The 17,513-nt window shown below is 45.7% G+C and overlaps 1 protein-coding gene across 2 annotated transcripts in view; it reads left to right on the top strand.

Moving 5' to 3' along the window:
* Positions 1-17,513, top strand: part of TAF12 (TATA-box binding protein associated factor 12) — a 42,257-nt gene that overhangs the window by 10,933 nt on the left and 13,811 nt on the right. For both annotated transcript variants that reach the window (XM_075333916.1, XM_075333915.1), the window contains 4 exons: positions 358-615; positions 8,670-8,747; positions 8,824-8,938; positions 13,434-13,522. In XM_075333916.1, coding sequence (XP_075190031.1) covers positions 442-615; positions 8,670-8,747; positions 8,824-8,938; positions 13,434-13,522 — 456 coding nt within the window. In that variant the 5' untranslated portion in view covers positions 358-441. The remainder of the gene's footprint in view (positions 1-357; positions 616-8,669; positions 8,748-8,823; positions 8,939-13,433; positions 13,523-17,513) is intronic.

The following is a 17,513-nucleotide window of genomic DNA, read 5'->3' as shown; positions in this document are numbered from 1 at the left end:
TGATCTGCCAATATAACAAGTACAATTGATTCTCATGGTCCTAGTAAATATGATGGGCATCCTTATTACAGATGTGTATTTCAGACATGTAAACCCCTGAGCGTAAAGGTTAATTCTTACAGCCAGTCATGTTTTCCTGGTCTGATCTCAGTCCTAAGCTAAATAAAACTGCTTGTCGGCCATGCTCACGTTTACCAGAGGAGTATTCTCAGGTCTGGCATATTGAGGGGTACAATCTGCAGGAAATTCACAGTCCGTTTCACAAGATACTGAGAAATTTGGGCCTTTTCCAAGATTGGAGCTGTTTTTACAGAAAGTTCTTATAATGATTCCCATTCTATTTAATTCCATTCATAGCTTCTTGGGCCTGGGCCCCACACTCCAAAGCAACGTGCAGACGTATCCCGGCTGGGTGAGCTAAGAGGGAAGGCGCTCCAGATTATGAACCAATTCGGAGCATCCACGCTCATCAACCTGTCCAGCTTTTCCTCTCCCACCACCATGTCTGCGTCTGCCACTGTGAAGCAGGAGCCAACCATGGCCAACAGTACTCCAGGTAACAAAGTATCTGGAACAGCGGCAGGAGGGGGACGTGCAAGTCCAGATGCCAACCAGGTAAGTCTGAAATGCTCACATTATATATTATCTATGATGCCAAATAATGGCTCACAACCTACATCATGTTACCCAGAATCAGACACAAAATGTCCAAGTTGCCAGGATTCTGCTAAAATTCAGAATGACTTTACTAACTGGAGGTATCTGCCTCTCATCTGTCTAATGAGCCCATTTATTTTTCTATTTTTTGTTATTGTCTTGTATCAAACTTTTATACCACCTACAACTTCAAAAACGAGGAAAGAAGAGGGTAAAAACTGTTTAAAGGGAAGGTGCCGTGTTTTTTAATTTTTGTATTATGGGGAACCTGTCAGGTAATTTATGCGTTCTAACCTAGTAGCAGCGTGATGTGTGGCCTAGTACCCCTTCCTACCCATCCCCGGGTTGTAATATTGTGTAATGTGAATGTATAAAAATATGTTTTATTACTTATGTCTACCCTATGTAAATGAGCAAGTCTCTAGGCGTCGCATTGCCCTGTGGGCATTTGCATTTTTTCCGTGGTATCATGCCCCTGTGGGCGTGCTACCATGGATTTACATCAGCAATGTGGCCTTCGCTTCTTGAGATCCCGCACGTGCGCACTTGCCATTCCCGCAGCTTTGTTTGTCAGCCGGTGCTTGCTTCTCGTCTTCAGACGCTCTCTGCGCATGACCGGAACCGCAGGAGTCTTCTGAGCATGCGCAGTGCGCGTCTGAAGACGAGAAGGAAACACCAAGATGAGAAGGCGGCGAGAATGGTAAGTGCGTATCCGTGGGATCTCAAGGAGCGACGGTCACGTCGCTGATGTAAATCCATGGTATCATGCCCATAGGGGCGGGATACCATGAAAAACATGCAAACGCTTACAGGCGATGCGACGCGATGCGACGCCCAGGGGGCTAGAGCCCCTGCTCATTTACATAGGGTACACACAAGTAATAAAACATATTTTTATACATTCACATTACACAATATTACAACACAGGAATGGGTAGGAAGGGGTTAATAGGCCACACATCACACTGCTACTAGGTTAGAACACATAAATTACCTGACCGGTTCCCTTTAATGATAGTGATTGTGGATCACAGTGCGGAGCCATTTTGTTGGTGACCACAAATGTCTAAAGTGTCATCAAGGACAGCTGTATAGTGAGTGCTCCCCGCATAGTGCTCCCCACATAGTGCTCTGCATGCCCCTGTCTAGCAATGCTCTGCCGCATGCACGTCCACCCACAATGTTATGCCACATGCATGACCGCAATGTTCTGCCATAAGCACGCCCACCCACAATGTTCTGCCATACGCACGCCCACCCACAATGTTCTGGCATACGCACGCCCACCCACAATGTTCTGCCATACGCACGCCCGCAATTTTCTGCCACACGCACACGCATGCCCGCAATGCTCTGCCGCACGCCCGCACGCAATGCTCTGCCACACGCACACCCGCACACAATGCTCTGCATGCACGCACGCCCGCACGCAATGCTCTGCATGCATACATGCCCGCTGCGGCAAGGAGAGTGGGGGGAGTGTAGCGGGTGGTCTCATTGGAGACAGTAACAGCGGCGGCGTGGGACGTGTCATTGGAGACGGTGGTAGCAGTGGCGGGGGGAGGGTCGCCGGTACTTGTACAGACAGACAGGTGACAGGCTGGGGGGAGAGCGGGGGGGTGTCATTGGACACGGTAGCAGTGGCGGCAGGGGGAGGGACGCCGGAACTCACACAGGCTGACGCAGGGGGTGTCATTGGAGATGGTAGCAGCGGGGGGGAGGGGCACCGGTACTCACACAGGCCGAGCAGGTGACGGGGAAAGTGCAGCACAGCATACGCTGTGAGCTCCACAAAGATTGCGCCGATCTCCTTCCTCTGCTGTGATCTGGACAGCCCAGGGGGCACGTCCAGGTCACAGCAAGGAACTCTCCTGTAATAAGTCTAGGGGTCGGAGCCCGACTATCAGAGTGAATGCACAGAGGGCTGCCATAAAGGAGGTAAGCAACTGACGTTACACACAGCAGCCCGCAAGTGCTTCAGTAAAACTAGAATTAAATAACAACTAAATAAACACTGATTTTAATTTTGTATTAAAAATACTTGATTTCATAATCACTATTATTAATACAAAAATAAAAAACGTGAAACCTTCCCTTTAACCCTGACAGGAGATGCTGCCAGGAGGAGATCCGGGAATGAGGTGAGTACATTCGCTGCGATGCTTGGCAGCTCCTCCTGTCACTGTACTCAGGCTCACAGGAGGAGGTCCAGGATGGGATGAGTACCGGGGGTGGGGAGCAGTACTTGCCAGTATAGTACAATGCCTGGCTGCAGATCACTGCTCCCCGCCGCTGTGTTCAAAGCAGAGAAATCACACGCTGCTGTGCTCTGAACACACTGACACAGCTCATAGGGTACTATATATAATGGGGGCACAGCATTGGGGAGCACGGTATATCATGGGGCACGGCATTGGGGAGCACGGTATATCATGGGGCACGGCATTGGGGAGCACTGTATATCATGGGGCACGGCATTGGGGAGCACTGTATATCATGGGGCACGGCATTGCAGAGCACTGTATATCATGGGGCACGGCATTGCAGAGCACTGTATATCATGGGGCACGGCATTGCAGAGCACTGTATATCATAGGGCACGGCACTGCGGAGCACCGTATATCACGGGGCATGGTATTGCGGAGCACTGTATATCATGGGGCACGGCATTGGGGAGCACTGTATATCATGGGGCACGGCATTGGGGAGCACTGTATATCATGGGGCACGGCATTGCGGAGCACTGTATATCATGGGGCACGGCATTGCAGAGCACTGTATATTATGGGGCACGGCATTGCAGAGCACTGTATATCATAGGGCACGGCATTGCGGAGCATGGTATATCATGGGGCACGGTATTGCGGAGCACCGTATATCACGGGGCATGGTATTGCGGAGCACTGTATATCATGGGGCACGGCATTGCGGAGCACTGTATATCATGGGGCACGGCATTGCGGAGCACTGTATATCATGGGGCACGGCATTGCGGAGCACTGTATATCATGGGGCACGGCATTGCGGACCATGGTATATCACGGGGCACGGCATTGGGGAGCACGGTATACCACGGGGTACGGCATTACAGAGCACGGTATATCATGGGGCACGGCATTGCGGAGCACCGTATATCACGGGGTACGGCATTACGGAGCATGGTATATCATAGGGCATAACGTTGCGGAGCACTGTATATCATAGGGCACAACATTGCGGAGCACGGTATATTATGGGGTATGGCATTGCGGAGCATTGTATATCATAGGGCACGACATTGCGGAGCACGGTATAATCATGGAGCACGACATTGCGGAGAACGGTATATCGTGGGGTACGGCATTGCGGAGCACGGTATATCGGGTACGGCATTGCGGAGCACGGTATATCATGGGGTACGGCATTGCGGAGCACGGTATATCATGGGGCACGGCATTGCGGAGCACGGTATCTCATGGGGGCATGGCATTGAGGAGCACGGTATATCGTGGGGTACGGCATTGCGGAGCACTGTATATCATGGGGTACGGCATTGTGGAGCACGGTATATCATGGGGTACGGCATTGCGGAGCACGGTATCTCATGGGGGCATGGCATTGAGGAGCACGGTATATCGTGGGTACGGCATTGCGGAGCACTGTATATCATGGGGTACGGCATTGTGGAGCACGGTATATCATGGGGTACGGCATTGCGGAGCACGGTATCTCATGGGGGCATGGCATTGAGGAGCACATTAAATCATGCGGCACAGTATATCATGGGGCACAGTTTACAGTGGAGCACTATGCAGCTGTCCTTGGTGACACTATAGATAATTAGGATCACTTTGCAGGCCCCAACAAAATGGCTCCGCACTGTGATCCTAAACTTCATCTTCCCTTATCCTTTTGGAAACACCCAGATTGGGAAGGGGAGGTGACATCACACACAGGAGAGCAGATTCCACCCACTTTTACTGCAGCTGTAATCCAGGCTAGTTTTACACTTGGTTTTCAGCAGCTTCTCCCCTTAGTGTTAAAAGTGGAACATATCAAACTTTTTAAACTATTTTTTCATATTTTACACCATTTAAAACAAATAATATTAAAAGAAGACATTAAAACTTTAATAATTTATATTTTTCAGTTATTAAAATAATAATAATAATAATAATAATAATAATAATAATAATAATAATAATAATTAATAATAATAAAAATGATGGCACCTTCCCTTTAAAGGGAATCTGTCAGGTGATTTTGTAGTACAATACTAATGTTATCTTTAAATACGGCTTAATGAGACCTTTCAGGATCAGTAACTATTATAGCTGTACATTATCTTGTTATCTTATTTTAAGCTTCAGAGAACTGAGTATAAATACAAACTGCATATTCACAACACCCTCCTCCCACCTTTCAGTGCTGGTATTAGCTGACCTGCTGTCACCCACCCATAGTGAATGCACTGGGAGGAGGGAGCAGGGCATGTGCAGTTTGTATTTTTATATATGCTTGACCAGTTACAATGTCACACTAAATTCTACAGAGGTTAAGGGTACAGTCTCACTAAACGACGTATTAGCGATTCCGACCACGATATGACCTGGTCAGGATCGCTGGTGCGTCGCTACATGGTCGCTGGTGAGCTGTCAATCAGGCAGATCTCACCAGTGACGAGCCAGCAGCGACTCATGGAAACGACGCTGCGCTTGGTAACCAAGGTAAATATCGGGTAACTAAGCAAAATGCTTTGCTTGGTTACCCGATATTTACCCTGGTTACCAGCGCACACCGCTTAGCGCTGGATCCCTGCACTCGTAGCCAGGGTACACATTGGGTTACTAAGCCAAGCGCTTCGCTTAGTTACCCAATGTGTACTGTGGCTACGTGAGCAGGGAGTCAGCACTGGCAGCCTGAGAGCGGCGTACGCTAGTAACCAAGGTAAATATCGGGCAACCAAGCAAAGCGCTTTGCTTTAGTTACCCGATGTGTACCTTGGTTACCAGCGGCCGCAGCTTCCAGACGCCGGCTCCCTGCTCCTTGCACATTTAGAACGTTGCTCTCTCGCTTGTCAAACACAGCGATGTGTGCTTCACAGCGGGAGAGCAACGAGCAAAAAATGAACCAGCACTGTGTAACGATCAGCGATTTCACAGCAGGGGCCAGGTCGCTGCTTAGTGTCACACACAGTGAGATCGCTAATGAGGTCACTGGTGCGTCACAAAAAACGTGACTCAGCAGCGATTTCGCTAACGATCTCGCTATGTGAGAAGTACCTCTAAAGGCCCAGTCGCACACGACTTACCAGCGATCCCGAAAACGATGCGACCTGATAGGGATCGCTGGTAAGTTGCTGGGAGGTCGCTGTTGAGATGTCACACAGTCAGACCTTACCAGCGATGCAGGAACGATACAGGTCGCTGTAGTGACCTGTATAACGATCTCAGCAGTCACTGTGACCCTGTCACACAGTGTCAAACACAGCGATGTGTCCTGCCCAGCAGGACATCGCCTTTGAAGAAAATAGCCTGGACCATTCTGCAACGACTAGCGATCTCACAGCAGGGGCCTGATCGCTGGTAGGTGTCACACATAACAAGATCGCTAACAGGATCGCTACTGCGTCACAGAAACCGTGACTCAGCTGCGATCTCGCTAGCGATCTCGTTATGTGTGACGGTACCTTAACACAAGATAGCAAGATAATATACAGCTATAAAAGTCCTGATAGGTCTCCTTAAGGGTACCGTCACACTTTAGCTACGCAGCAGCGATCCCACCAGCGATCTGACCTGGTCAGGATCGCTGCTGCGTTGCTACATGGTCGCTGGTGAGCTGTCAAACAGGCAGATCTCACCAGTGACCAGCCCCCAGCCAGCAGCGACGTACAAGCGACGCTGCGCTTGCACAGAGCCGGCATCTGGAAGCTGCGAACACTGGTAACTAAGGTAAACATCGGGTATGGTTACCCGATGTTTACCTTAGTTTCCAGCGCACACCGCTTAGCGTGTGCAGGAAGCAGGAGCCGGCACTGGCAGCGTGAGAGCTGCGGAGGCTAGTAACGAAGGTAAATATCGGGTAACCACAGCTTACCGCAGGCTGTCAGACGCCGGCTCCTGCTCCCTGCACATTCAGGATTGTTGCTCTCTCGCTGTCACACAAAGCGATGTGTGCTTATCAGCGGGAGAGCAACAATAAAAAAAATCAACCAGCACTGTGTGTAACCAGCAGCGATCTCACAGCAGGGGCCAGATCGCTGCTCAGTGTCACACACAGCGAGATCGCTAATGAGGTCACAAAAAATGTGACTCAGCAGCGATCTCAGTAGCGATCTCGCTGTGTGTGAAGTACCCCTAAGCCCTATTTAAAGATAACAGTATTGTACTACAAGATCACCTGACAGATTCCCTTTTATGCTGGATTCACCTGTGATAAGCAGACCTCTCATGGATCAAAATACCTGGGCCAACTGTCAGCTTTCTTGTCCTGAGCTAACTACCTTATATATATATGCCTGTGAGGTCAGGAGACCTGGTGGTCTTGTTGGATATTCTATTTGAGCACGGTCATGTGAAAACAGCCTGAGGCTGGCCTCAGACAGGCATATTTCTTGATCTGATCTGTAAGGCTATGTGCGCATGTTGCATTGTGTCCCTGCAGAAATTTCTGCAGCGATTTGAACAGCACACGTGCGCTTCAAATCGCTGCAGAAACACCTGCGTACTGAAAAGCCGGTTTCATGCGCTCTGGATGCAGCCTCTCCCATACACAGAGCGGGGGCTGCATCCAAAGCGCACGAAAGAAGTGACCTGTTGCTTTTTAGAACGCAGCGTTATGGCAGCAGCCGAAACGCTGCGTTCTAATACGCCACGTAGGCATGGATTGGGCACAATCTTCATAGATTGTGGTGGAGACGCAGGACGCAGGCAGTTACGCTGCGGTGCAGAACGCAGCGTAACTGCATGAAAATACGCTACGTGGGCACAGAGCCTTATTGTGCCCAGACAAACTGCAGGTGCCCTGCACGAACCTACAGCCTCATAGACCCACACAACACTGTAGTTTTGGTCAGGAGACCTCCAGTCAGTCTGGGCATTGTGGTTTTTTTTTTTGGACCATGAAACAAGCCTACCTAAACTTGGACTAAATAAGAGGTAGAGGTTTTCACAGAACTGCCCATCTCTTCTTTCTTACCATGCTGGCCTCTCCTTATAGACATGGAAGCTGACCAGCATACACCTCTTGCCTTGCTCTTTCGTATGTTGTGTGCTCACTGCGATGAGGCGGTCTCTTTGTATTTAGTGCTGGCCATGGTTAGAGGAGCATAAAACTGCATTGCTGATCAGTTCTTATTAAGGCCTCTTTCACACTTCAGGAGTGTAGTAGATAAAATCTACTACATCCGGGTGTCCGTCTCCATTAGGCTTATACTCCCGAAAATGGGGCACGACAGAGCATACGGTGACTCCTTCTGCACCATTATAGTCAATAGCCCCATCGGCGCATATGTCCGAAACCCGTTTTGTGTGGGATTCAGACCGAAGCCCCGACGGAACCACTGAACGGAGATCAAAATGCAGTGTGAATTCAACCTACCTGTTCCTAAGTCAGAAGTTCAATTTATAACTCTTTTAATGTGTGTTTATTACTAAATAGACAAATGTAGATTAACTGTGGGGAACACTGACTTTGTGGTTAGCACTGTTGCTTTGCAACGCTGGATGCTGGCGTCCTGGGCACAAATCCCACCAAGGACAAGATGTGCAAGAAGTTTGTATGTTCTCCCCGTGTTTCCTCATCACTCCAGGTTCATCTAATATTGCAAAGATATACTGATAAATCATAATAAATAACTGCAAATACTATGTAGGCTCTAAAGTTTATAGCAAGTACGAGCTAGAAATGTTTATTCTGCTTTAATTTGATCAGTAACATTTCTATGTCATAAGTCACAAGCTGATTCCAGTTGCTGGAGCAATTTGTTCAGTTTATATAAATAGCAAATATCATTGTTTTTATCCTGTTAGGTTCTAACCAAAAAGAAGCTTCATGATTTGGTGAGAGAAGTGGATCCAAATGAACAGTTAGATGAGGATGTGGAAGAGGTGAGTCAAAGAATGCAGTAATACTGGAAGGAAAATTCTCCCATTCTGCTCTAATTTAACAACTTTTTTCCTATAGATGCTTCTTCAAATCGCAGATGATTTCATTGAGAGTGTGGTTTCTGCAGCCTGCCAGCTAGCCCGGCACCGCAAATCCAACACACTTGAAGTTAAAGACGTCCAGCTGCATCTAGGTACTGCTCCAATCCTCTGACTCTCCTCCTTCGTATGACCTTGGGATGTCCCAATGAGACAAGCTGTCATACAATCCTGCTGTATGTGCATGCATTTGTATTGGATGAAAGATGACATACTTGTAGAGTGTATATACTCTGTACATGGATGGGTGATTTTTATATATATATATATATATATATATAATTAGTGTATATACTGTGCACATTGATGGATGATTTATATATTGTGTGCATACTGTGTACATGGATGGATGAGTTAGGCTATGTTCACACAGGGCTTTTTTGGTAAGTTTTTGCGTTTTTTTTAGATGCAGATTTGGCTTTTTATGCAAATCCATGGTAATAAAACGCTGCTTTTTACAGTCTCAGCAAAGTCTGAGATCTCTGAAATCTCATGCACACCCACAAACACCTGCTGATTTTTTTCCTGACTGTTTTGTCAAATAGTAACAAGTGAATATCAGCTCACCAAAACAGGGGAAATTCTTAGAGGAGAGTCTGGACGGTGCTCACTGGATAGGGAAGGCTGGAGACAATTAGTAGAAGGCGGATCCCGCCACAAAGACGTCCAAAAATTCCAGAAGTGTGTATAAAACGTCACATTTATTCAGGAGGAGGAGGAGTTATTTTTATGCTGTTTTTATTTTTTGAATAAATGTGTAGTTTTATACACACTTCTGGAATTTTTGGATGTCTTTGTGCCGGGATCCGTCTTCTACTGTTTTGTCAAATACCTGCGTTTTTGCTGCAGATTTCAAAGAATACGCATGTCAATTCTTTGCAGCATTTTTGCAACGTTTGTTCATTGATACAACTCAATTTGTAGAAAAAACGCAGATGGCTCAAAGGAGATTTCCTGCCAAAGGATCATATTTTGGTCAGAAAAAACTTACCAAAAAAGCCCTGTGTGAACATAGCCTTATATATAGTTTGTCTACAGTGAGTACATGGACGGATTTTAGATATATTGTGTATATACTGTGTGTAAATTGATGGATGATCTATATATTGTGTGTATATGGATGAATGAGTTATACATAGTGTATTTACTGCGTACATGGAGGGATGATAATAAATATATACACACATACACATATATATATATATATACACACACACACCATATTTTCTGGCGTATAGGACGACTGGGCATATAAGACGACCCCCAACTTTTCCAGTCAAATGTCCCCATTGTATAGTAATGTCCCCTGCAGTATTGTCCCCATTGTTTAGTAATGTCCCCTGCAGTATTGTCCCCATTGTTTAGTAATGTGCTCCTGCTAGTTCCCTTCTTGTCCCCTATTATGCCGTTGTTTACACACCTAATAAAATATATTCTTACCTCTCCACCGTGCCCGCGGTGCCTCCAGCTGTTTCTTGCAGTCTGCAGGCCCACAGACCCCTCCGTGATAGCGTCCGGTGTATGAAGCGGCCGCTGCAGAATGTTGTCATCATGGCTTTACTGCAGTTGAATGCTTTACAGCACCACAAAGCATTCAACTGCAGTAAAGCAATGACGACATCCAGCAGCAGCCGCTCCGTGCAGCGGACGCTATCATGGAGGGGTCTGTGGGCCTGCAGACTGCAAGAAACAGCTGGAGGCACCATGGGCACCGTGGATAGGTGAGAATATCTTTTATTGTGTGTAAACCCGCCGTATAAGACGACCCCAGACTTTTGAGAAGATGTTCAGGAGTTAAAAAGTCGTCTTATACGCCGAAAAATACGGTATATGTATATATGTGTGTGTGTGTATATATACAGTGCCTTGCGAAAGTATTCGGCTCCCTTGATTTTTTTCAACCTTTTTCCACATTTCAGGCTTCAAACATAAAGATAAAAATTTAAATTTTATGGTGAAGAATCAACAACAAGTGGGACACAATTATGAAGTTGAACGATATTTATTGCTTATTGTAAACTTTTTTTAAAAAATAAATAACTGAAAATTGTGGCGTGCAATATTATTTGTCCCCTTTAAGTTAATACTTTGTAGCGCCACCTTTTGCTGCGATTACAGCTGCAAGTCGCTTGGGGCATGTGTCTTATCAGTTTTTCACATCGAGAGACTGAAATTCTTGCCTATTCTTCCTACTTTATTCAATTATTTAAAACCACACCGTGATTACTAAAAGTGCACAGGATAGATTGCTAGCCCTCAATAGGCAGTGCACAGATAGGTGCAGCTATCAGCGGGGGTTGGCATCCTAAAAATGCGATATGGCGCCCCCACTCCACGACGACTCTCTCTGCTGCTTCTGAAGTCCCTGCTGGAAAAAGGTGCAGTGCCTAAGATAAGTGCAACAGACATATTAATGTGGCAGGTGGACAGTAGAGAGGAAGACAACTTATCTCATTGATGTAAACAGAATGATAATTTCAAGCCTCATTCTTCCTTTGCAAACAGCTGGAGCTGAGTGAGGTTGGATGGAGAGCTTTTGTGAACAGCGATTTTCAGCTCTTTCCACAGATTCTCGATTGGATTCAGGTCTGGACTTTGACTTGGCCCTTCTAACACCTGGATACGTTTATGAACCATTCCATTGTAGATTTTGCTTTAAGTTTGGTTTCATTGTCTTGTTGGAAGACAAATCTCCATCCCAGTCTCAGGTCTTTTGCAGACTCCAACAAGTTTTCTTTAAGAATGGTCCTGTATTTGGCTCCATCCATCTTCCCATCAATCCCATCAATTTTAACCATCTTCCCTGTCCCTGCTGAAGAAAAAGCAGGCCCAAACAATGATGCTGCCACCACTATGTTTGACAGTGGGGATGGTGTGTTCAGGGTGATGAGCTGTGTTGCTTTTACGCCAAACATATAATTTGGCATTGTGCCCAAAAAGTTCGATTTTGATGTCATCTGACCAGAGCACCTTCTTCCACATGTTTGGTGTGTCTCCCAGGTGGCTTGTGGCAAACTTTGAACGACACGTTTTATGGATATCTTTGAGAAATGGCTTTCTTCTTGCCACTCTTCCATAAAGGCCAGATTTGTGCAGTGTACAACTGATTGTTGTCCTATGGACAGACTCTCCCACCTCAGCTGTAGATCTCTGCAGTTCATCCAGAGTGATCATGGGCCTCTTGGCTGCATCTCTGATCAGTCTTCTCTGTGTTTGGATTGACGGCCGGGTCTTGGTAGATTTGCAGTGGTATGATACGCCTTCCATTTCAATATGATCGCTTGCACAGTGCTTCTTGGGATGGTTAAAGTTTTTGAAATCTTTTTGTAACCAAATCTAGCTTTAAACTTCTCCACAACAGTATCACGGACCTGCCTGTTGTGTTCCTTGGTCTTCATGATGCTCTCTGTGCTTTAATCAGAACACTGAGACTATCACAGAGCAGGTGCATTTATACGGAGACTAGATTACACACAGGTAGCTTATATTCATCATCATCAGTCATTTAGGACAACATTGGATCATTCAGAGATCCTCAATGAACTTCTGGAGTGAGTTTGCTGCACTGAAAGTAAAGTAAAGGGGACGAATAATATTGCATGCACCAATTTCCAGTTTATTATTTTTTTATTACTTACTGCAAGATGGGCTGCAGTGTGTACATCGCCCAGGCCAAAAACTAGTACTCTAGCAGGATACAGCTAAACCCCCACTAAAGTGGAAGTATCATGGGTGCAGGAGGAGCAAATCACACACACACACACACACACACCTCCATGGAATGGAGGGGGGCGATTGCTAGATGATTAACTGCACACTAGTGGCTTGCATAGAGCGCTGTTCACACATGCAGATAACAGTCACAAACCCGCAGCCTACTTAATTTTTGGAGGATATTTTCCTCTTTTTGTTGCTATTTTTGTATTACTATTTTTTATAAAAGTTTAAAATAAACAATAAATTTTGTTCAACTTCACAATTGTGTCCCACTTGTTTATTCTTCACCACAACAATAACATTTTTATCTTTGTTTGAAGCCTGAAATGTGGGGAAAGGTTGAAAAGTTCAAGGGGGACGAATACTTTCGCAAGGCACTGTGTGTATATATATATAATATATATGTGGGAGAAACAAGAAAAATTGTCTTGTTTTAATCCGCTCTATAATGTGATGATTTATGCTTCAATGGAGAAGCAGATTTTTATGGCATGCATGTTTTCATTAGTTATCTAGAAGTTTCCATTGACTGATTGCAGTAAATGACAGGTTGTAATGTCAGCGCTGAGTCTTGAGTGCTGACTGTTCTCCTTCTCCCGCCAGTAAGCATGTATTCTCTGCCGCTCCATGGAAACATGATATCGGGGAAAACCGGACATAGCTGTTGGCCAAACAAACGTTTAGGCAAATGATGTGTAATGTAGGAAGCAGGATCCGTAGATAGCTACCTATGTTCACTTCTGGTAACATGTCAATCTTAAAAAGACTTTCTACTTTTTGCTTGTAATTTAATGCAATCAAGCATATTTTGTAATGTGTTATTAATGGAAGAATGTGCTACCTATGACAGTAAAAATGTCCCTTCCATCTCAGAGAGACAATGGAATATGTGGATTCCAGGTTTTGGATCAGAGGAGATCAGGCCCTATAAAAAGGCATGTACAACGGAGGCTCACAAACAGGTAAGTAACCTATGGTCCACCATCAGCATCAGATTCTGAGCTTTCTTTCTTACAGAAATTTTCACATTTTTTTTTATTTTAAAGATTGATCTTTAACCCCTTAACGACTGCGGGCAGTAATATTACGTCCTAGTGATCATAGTGTTAATCCCTGACGGCTGCTGCAGGCATTCACGATCTGCCCGTGCCTGTTAACCTCTTATATGGCGCTGTCAAAATGTGACCGTCATTTAAATCGCTGTCGCAGTAAAACTTTACTTATCGGCCGCCACTGGAAGTCACGTCAGGCCGATGGTTGTCATGATAGCACAGGGTCATTTGATGACTCCTGTAGCTCACATGACTCAGGTCCTGTAACAAGTAGCTGAGTACTGCAGTTTACAAGAGATGAGCATTTCTCCCGATCTGAGTGGTGCTGCTCTGATCGAGAGAAAAGAATGAGCGATCAGACAGCTGATCCTTAGAGCCCCCTAGGGAAACTAGTAAATAAATAAAAAAAAAAGTTTTGAAAAATTAAAAATTAAAAAAAAATATAAAAACCTAAACATTCAAATCACCCCCCTTTTGCCCCATTGAAAACTAAAGGGTTAAAAAAATTAAAAATATATACACATTTGGTATTGCCGCTTTCAGAAATGCCCGATCTATCAAAATATAAAATCAATTAATCTGATCGGTACACGGCATAGCGGCAAAAATTTTTCCAAACGCCAAAATTACATTTTTTTTTCATTTTTTTTTTTTGTCGCCGCAAATCTTGCGCAAAATACGATAAGTGATCAAAACGTAGCAGCTGCGCAAAAATGGTACCGTTAAAAACGGCAGCTTGAGACGTAAAAAATAATCCATCACTAAGCCATAGATCCCGACAAATGAGAACGCTACGGATCGCGGAAGATGGTGCAAAACTTGCACCACTTTTTTCGGACAAACTTCTGTTTTTGTTTTTTGTTAACCCCTTAGATAAAAGTAAACCTATACATATTTGGTGTCTATGAACTCGCAACCACCTGAGGCATCACACCCACACATGAGTTTTATCATATAGTAAACACAGTGAATAAAATATCTCGGAAACAATAGTGCTATCACACTTTTTTTGCAATTTTTCCACACTTGGAATTTTTTTGCTATTTTCCAGTACACTATATGGTAAAACCCATGATTTCATTTAAAAGTACAACTCATTATGCAAAAAAAACCGAGCCCTCATATGGCAAGATTGATGGAAAAATAAAAAAGTTACGGCTCTCGGAAGAAGGGGAGTGGAAAAAAAAACAGAAGCGGAAAATTGGCCAGGGGTGAAGGGGTTAAACATTTTGACATAAGATGTTATTGCTGGGCTCCTCTGCCTTGTGACAACACATATCTTAAAGAAGTTGCAAGTACTCTACCTCAAGCGCCATACCTTCTGTGCACATTACAATCACCACATCCCCTTTCTTCTAGCAATTATATAAGTAACATTGCCTGATGATCTGTCAGAGGCAACTGAGGCTCACAAATGGCTAAAATTATTCCTCTGCAGCCCAAATCCTTACAGATCTGTAAATCACAGTCAAGATGGTTAGGTAAAGAATTATAAGCTGCAGTTTGTAATATGAGTAAGCAGATTTCATGTCCAGATATGGCAACCAAAGCTGTAATGTTGATAATTGTGTGGAGGGCAGTACTACAGATGGAAGTCAGGAGCAGAAACAGGCAAAAAATACAGTAGAAGAGCAGAGAGGTTAAAGACTCAAAACTGCCATGCTATGTGCGCACGCTGCGTTTTTTGCTGCGTTTTTGTGTGTTTTTCGGGTGCAGTTTTCGTCTCAAAACTGCATGAATTTCCTTCCCCAGCAAAGTCTGAGGTTGTATTTTTGCTGTGCACACATTGCAGATTTTGGCTGCGTCTTTGTGGTGACCACAGATGCAGCATGTCAATTCTTTTTGCGTTTTTCACCCATTGAATGCATTGGGCAAAAACACGCAAAAATGCATGCGTTTATTGATGCGTTTTTCCTGCGGGTGCGATTTTGTGTGTTTTTTTGGGGGGGGGCATAAACGCTGCATCTTTGTAGTCAGAAAACGCAGCATGCGCACATAGCCTAAGATTCACCTGACCATACTACTCTACTATATATTTGATGGAAGAAAATTTTTTAAAAATTCTATCCGAGTGGTATGCTAAAATGGATGACACACTATTATAGATGTGGGGATGATGCACTGTTATGGACATCTGGGTTCCACACTATTATGGAGGAGTGAAATCTATGGATTGACACACTTATGGGGGTGTTCTCTAGAGGTGATGCTTGTTATAGGGGCATCTGTGAACGACGCACTGTTATGGGGGGGAATGGATAATGGATAAGAGCATGTTCATATTAAGCAGAGGATGGGGAAGGGGTTTAGTACAATACACTTTTCTCTTCTGGTATGTAGCTTGCTTGTCCAATAATAATATTCATCACCCTTGTACTGTGGGGGCAGGGTAAGGTGCTTTGCTGACAGCAGAGCCTCCACCTACTCTACAGTAAGCTTCTGATCAGCCTCTGAAGACAGGACACCAGCACATAATGTGTCTTCGAATATCCCTCTGCAGCCTCATCCACAATCTGTCACACTTGTCAGCCACGTGACATAAACATTAGCACTCCCATTGGAGGCAATCATTCATGTCCCCAACAGACAGAGAAGCCTGCATGACCTAGAACTCCTCCCACACTCCCCTACATACTGATAGAAAGCAAAAATGCTATGTTTATAAAAGTATCATCAGACTATCACATAGGGAAATTTTAGCCTCAGAAATCTCTAGAAAAAAATTTGCCTTCATTTCTTTATCGTTCCTATGGGAGACCCAGACATTGGGTGTATAGCTTCTGCCTCCGGAGGACACACAAAGTACTACACTCAAAAGTGTAGCTCCTCCCTCTGAGCTTATACACCCCCTGGAGAACCAGATCTAGCCAGTTTATCGCTTTGTGTTCAGGAGGCATACATCCACACATGCATTCTCATTTGATTTTTGGAAAGAGTTTGAAGAAAAGCGGGTCCTCTGGACCCCCGGCATGTCCCTTCTCACCCCACTGTGTCGGCGGTGCTGCTAAGGTTGATTCCAAGGCTGGAGCCTTACATGCCGTGCTCCTTCACCATCCCTCCTGGGCTCTGGCTTGAAGTGGGAGCCAGCACGGTTCTCCATGCCTGGCAGGAGACCGGTCTCCATCCGCAGCCCTTCAGGATCCTGCTGGACCGGAGCGATCATCCCCAGGGACTTGGAACCCTGCGTCTCAGCAAGCTAAGTACCTGAGACGTTTATATATGGGGGTCCCTGTACTTTATTGTTGTGGGAGAGTGTGCTGAGTGATTTTTCTGACATTTCCGGCGGGTTCTCTGGCTGTCGCCTGAGAACCGCGCTGATGGTGCCTGCGCGCCGGCCGCACCGCTCAAATTTAGGCCCCGGCTTCGCCGGAGGCCTACTTTCGGTTTCACTGCCCTCGCATGTCATTCATGCAGAGGGACAGCGCGGCTCCGCCCAGCGGCCGTTCTGCACAGGGGAGGGACACTCCTCACTGGGTACATGTCTCCTCCCCTGTAAGTCTCTTTGGCCCTCCAGATCCCGCTCTCAGAGTAGGTCCCGCCCCCTCTCTTCGCTCCGGCGCCATTTTCTCAGCGTTTTCTCTGCGATCAGCACTGGCTGCAGCATCCCTGCTGAGGTGCTTGGGGGTCCGGGCTTCGAGATCTGGAGGGCACACAACACCGCTCCAGCGGTCTGGTAAGCCACAACCTCTGGTTGTGGACCTCTGTATATACTCTCTGGGGGTCATTCTCTGGCAGAGCCCCCACTCCAGCAGCATGTCTCACACGAGGAGCAAGGCTCCAAAGCTTTATTCAGTATGCACTGCATGTAAGCTCCTACTGCTTGAACCTAGCACCTATCCACATTGTGTTGCCTGCTCTAACCTGACGATGCCTCAGCCTGGAATCGCACCCCCAGGGGTCT

This window comes from Anomaloglossus baeobatrachus, chromosome 2, assembly GCF_048569485.1.
Source record: "Anomaloglossus baeobatrachus isolate aAnoBae1 chromosome 2, aAnoBae1.hap1, whole genome shotgun sequence".
In the NCBI taxonomy this organism is placed as follows: Eukaryota; Metazoa; Chordata; class Amphibia; order Anura; family Aromobatidae; genus Anomaloglossus; species Anomaloglossus baeobatrachus.
Note: the sequence above shows the minus strand (reverse complement) of the source record. Positions and strands in the feature narration are given on the sequence as shown.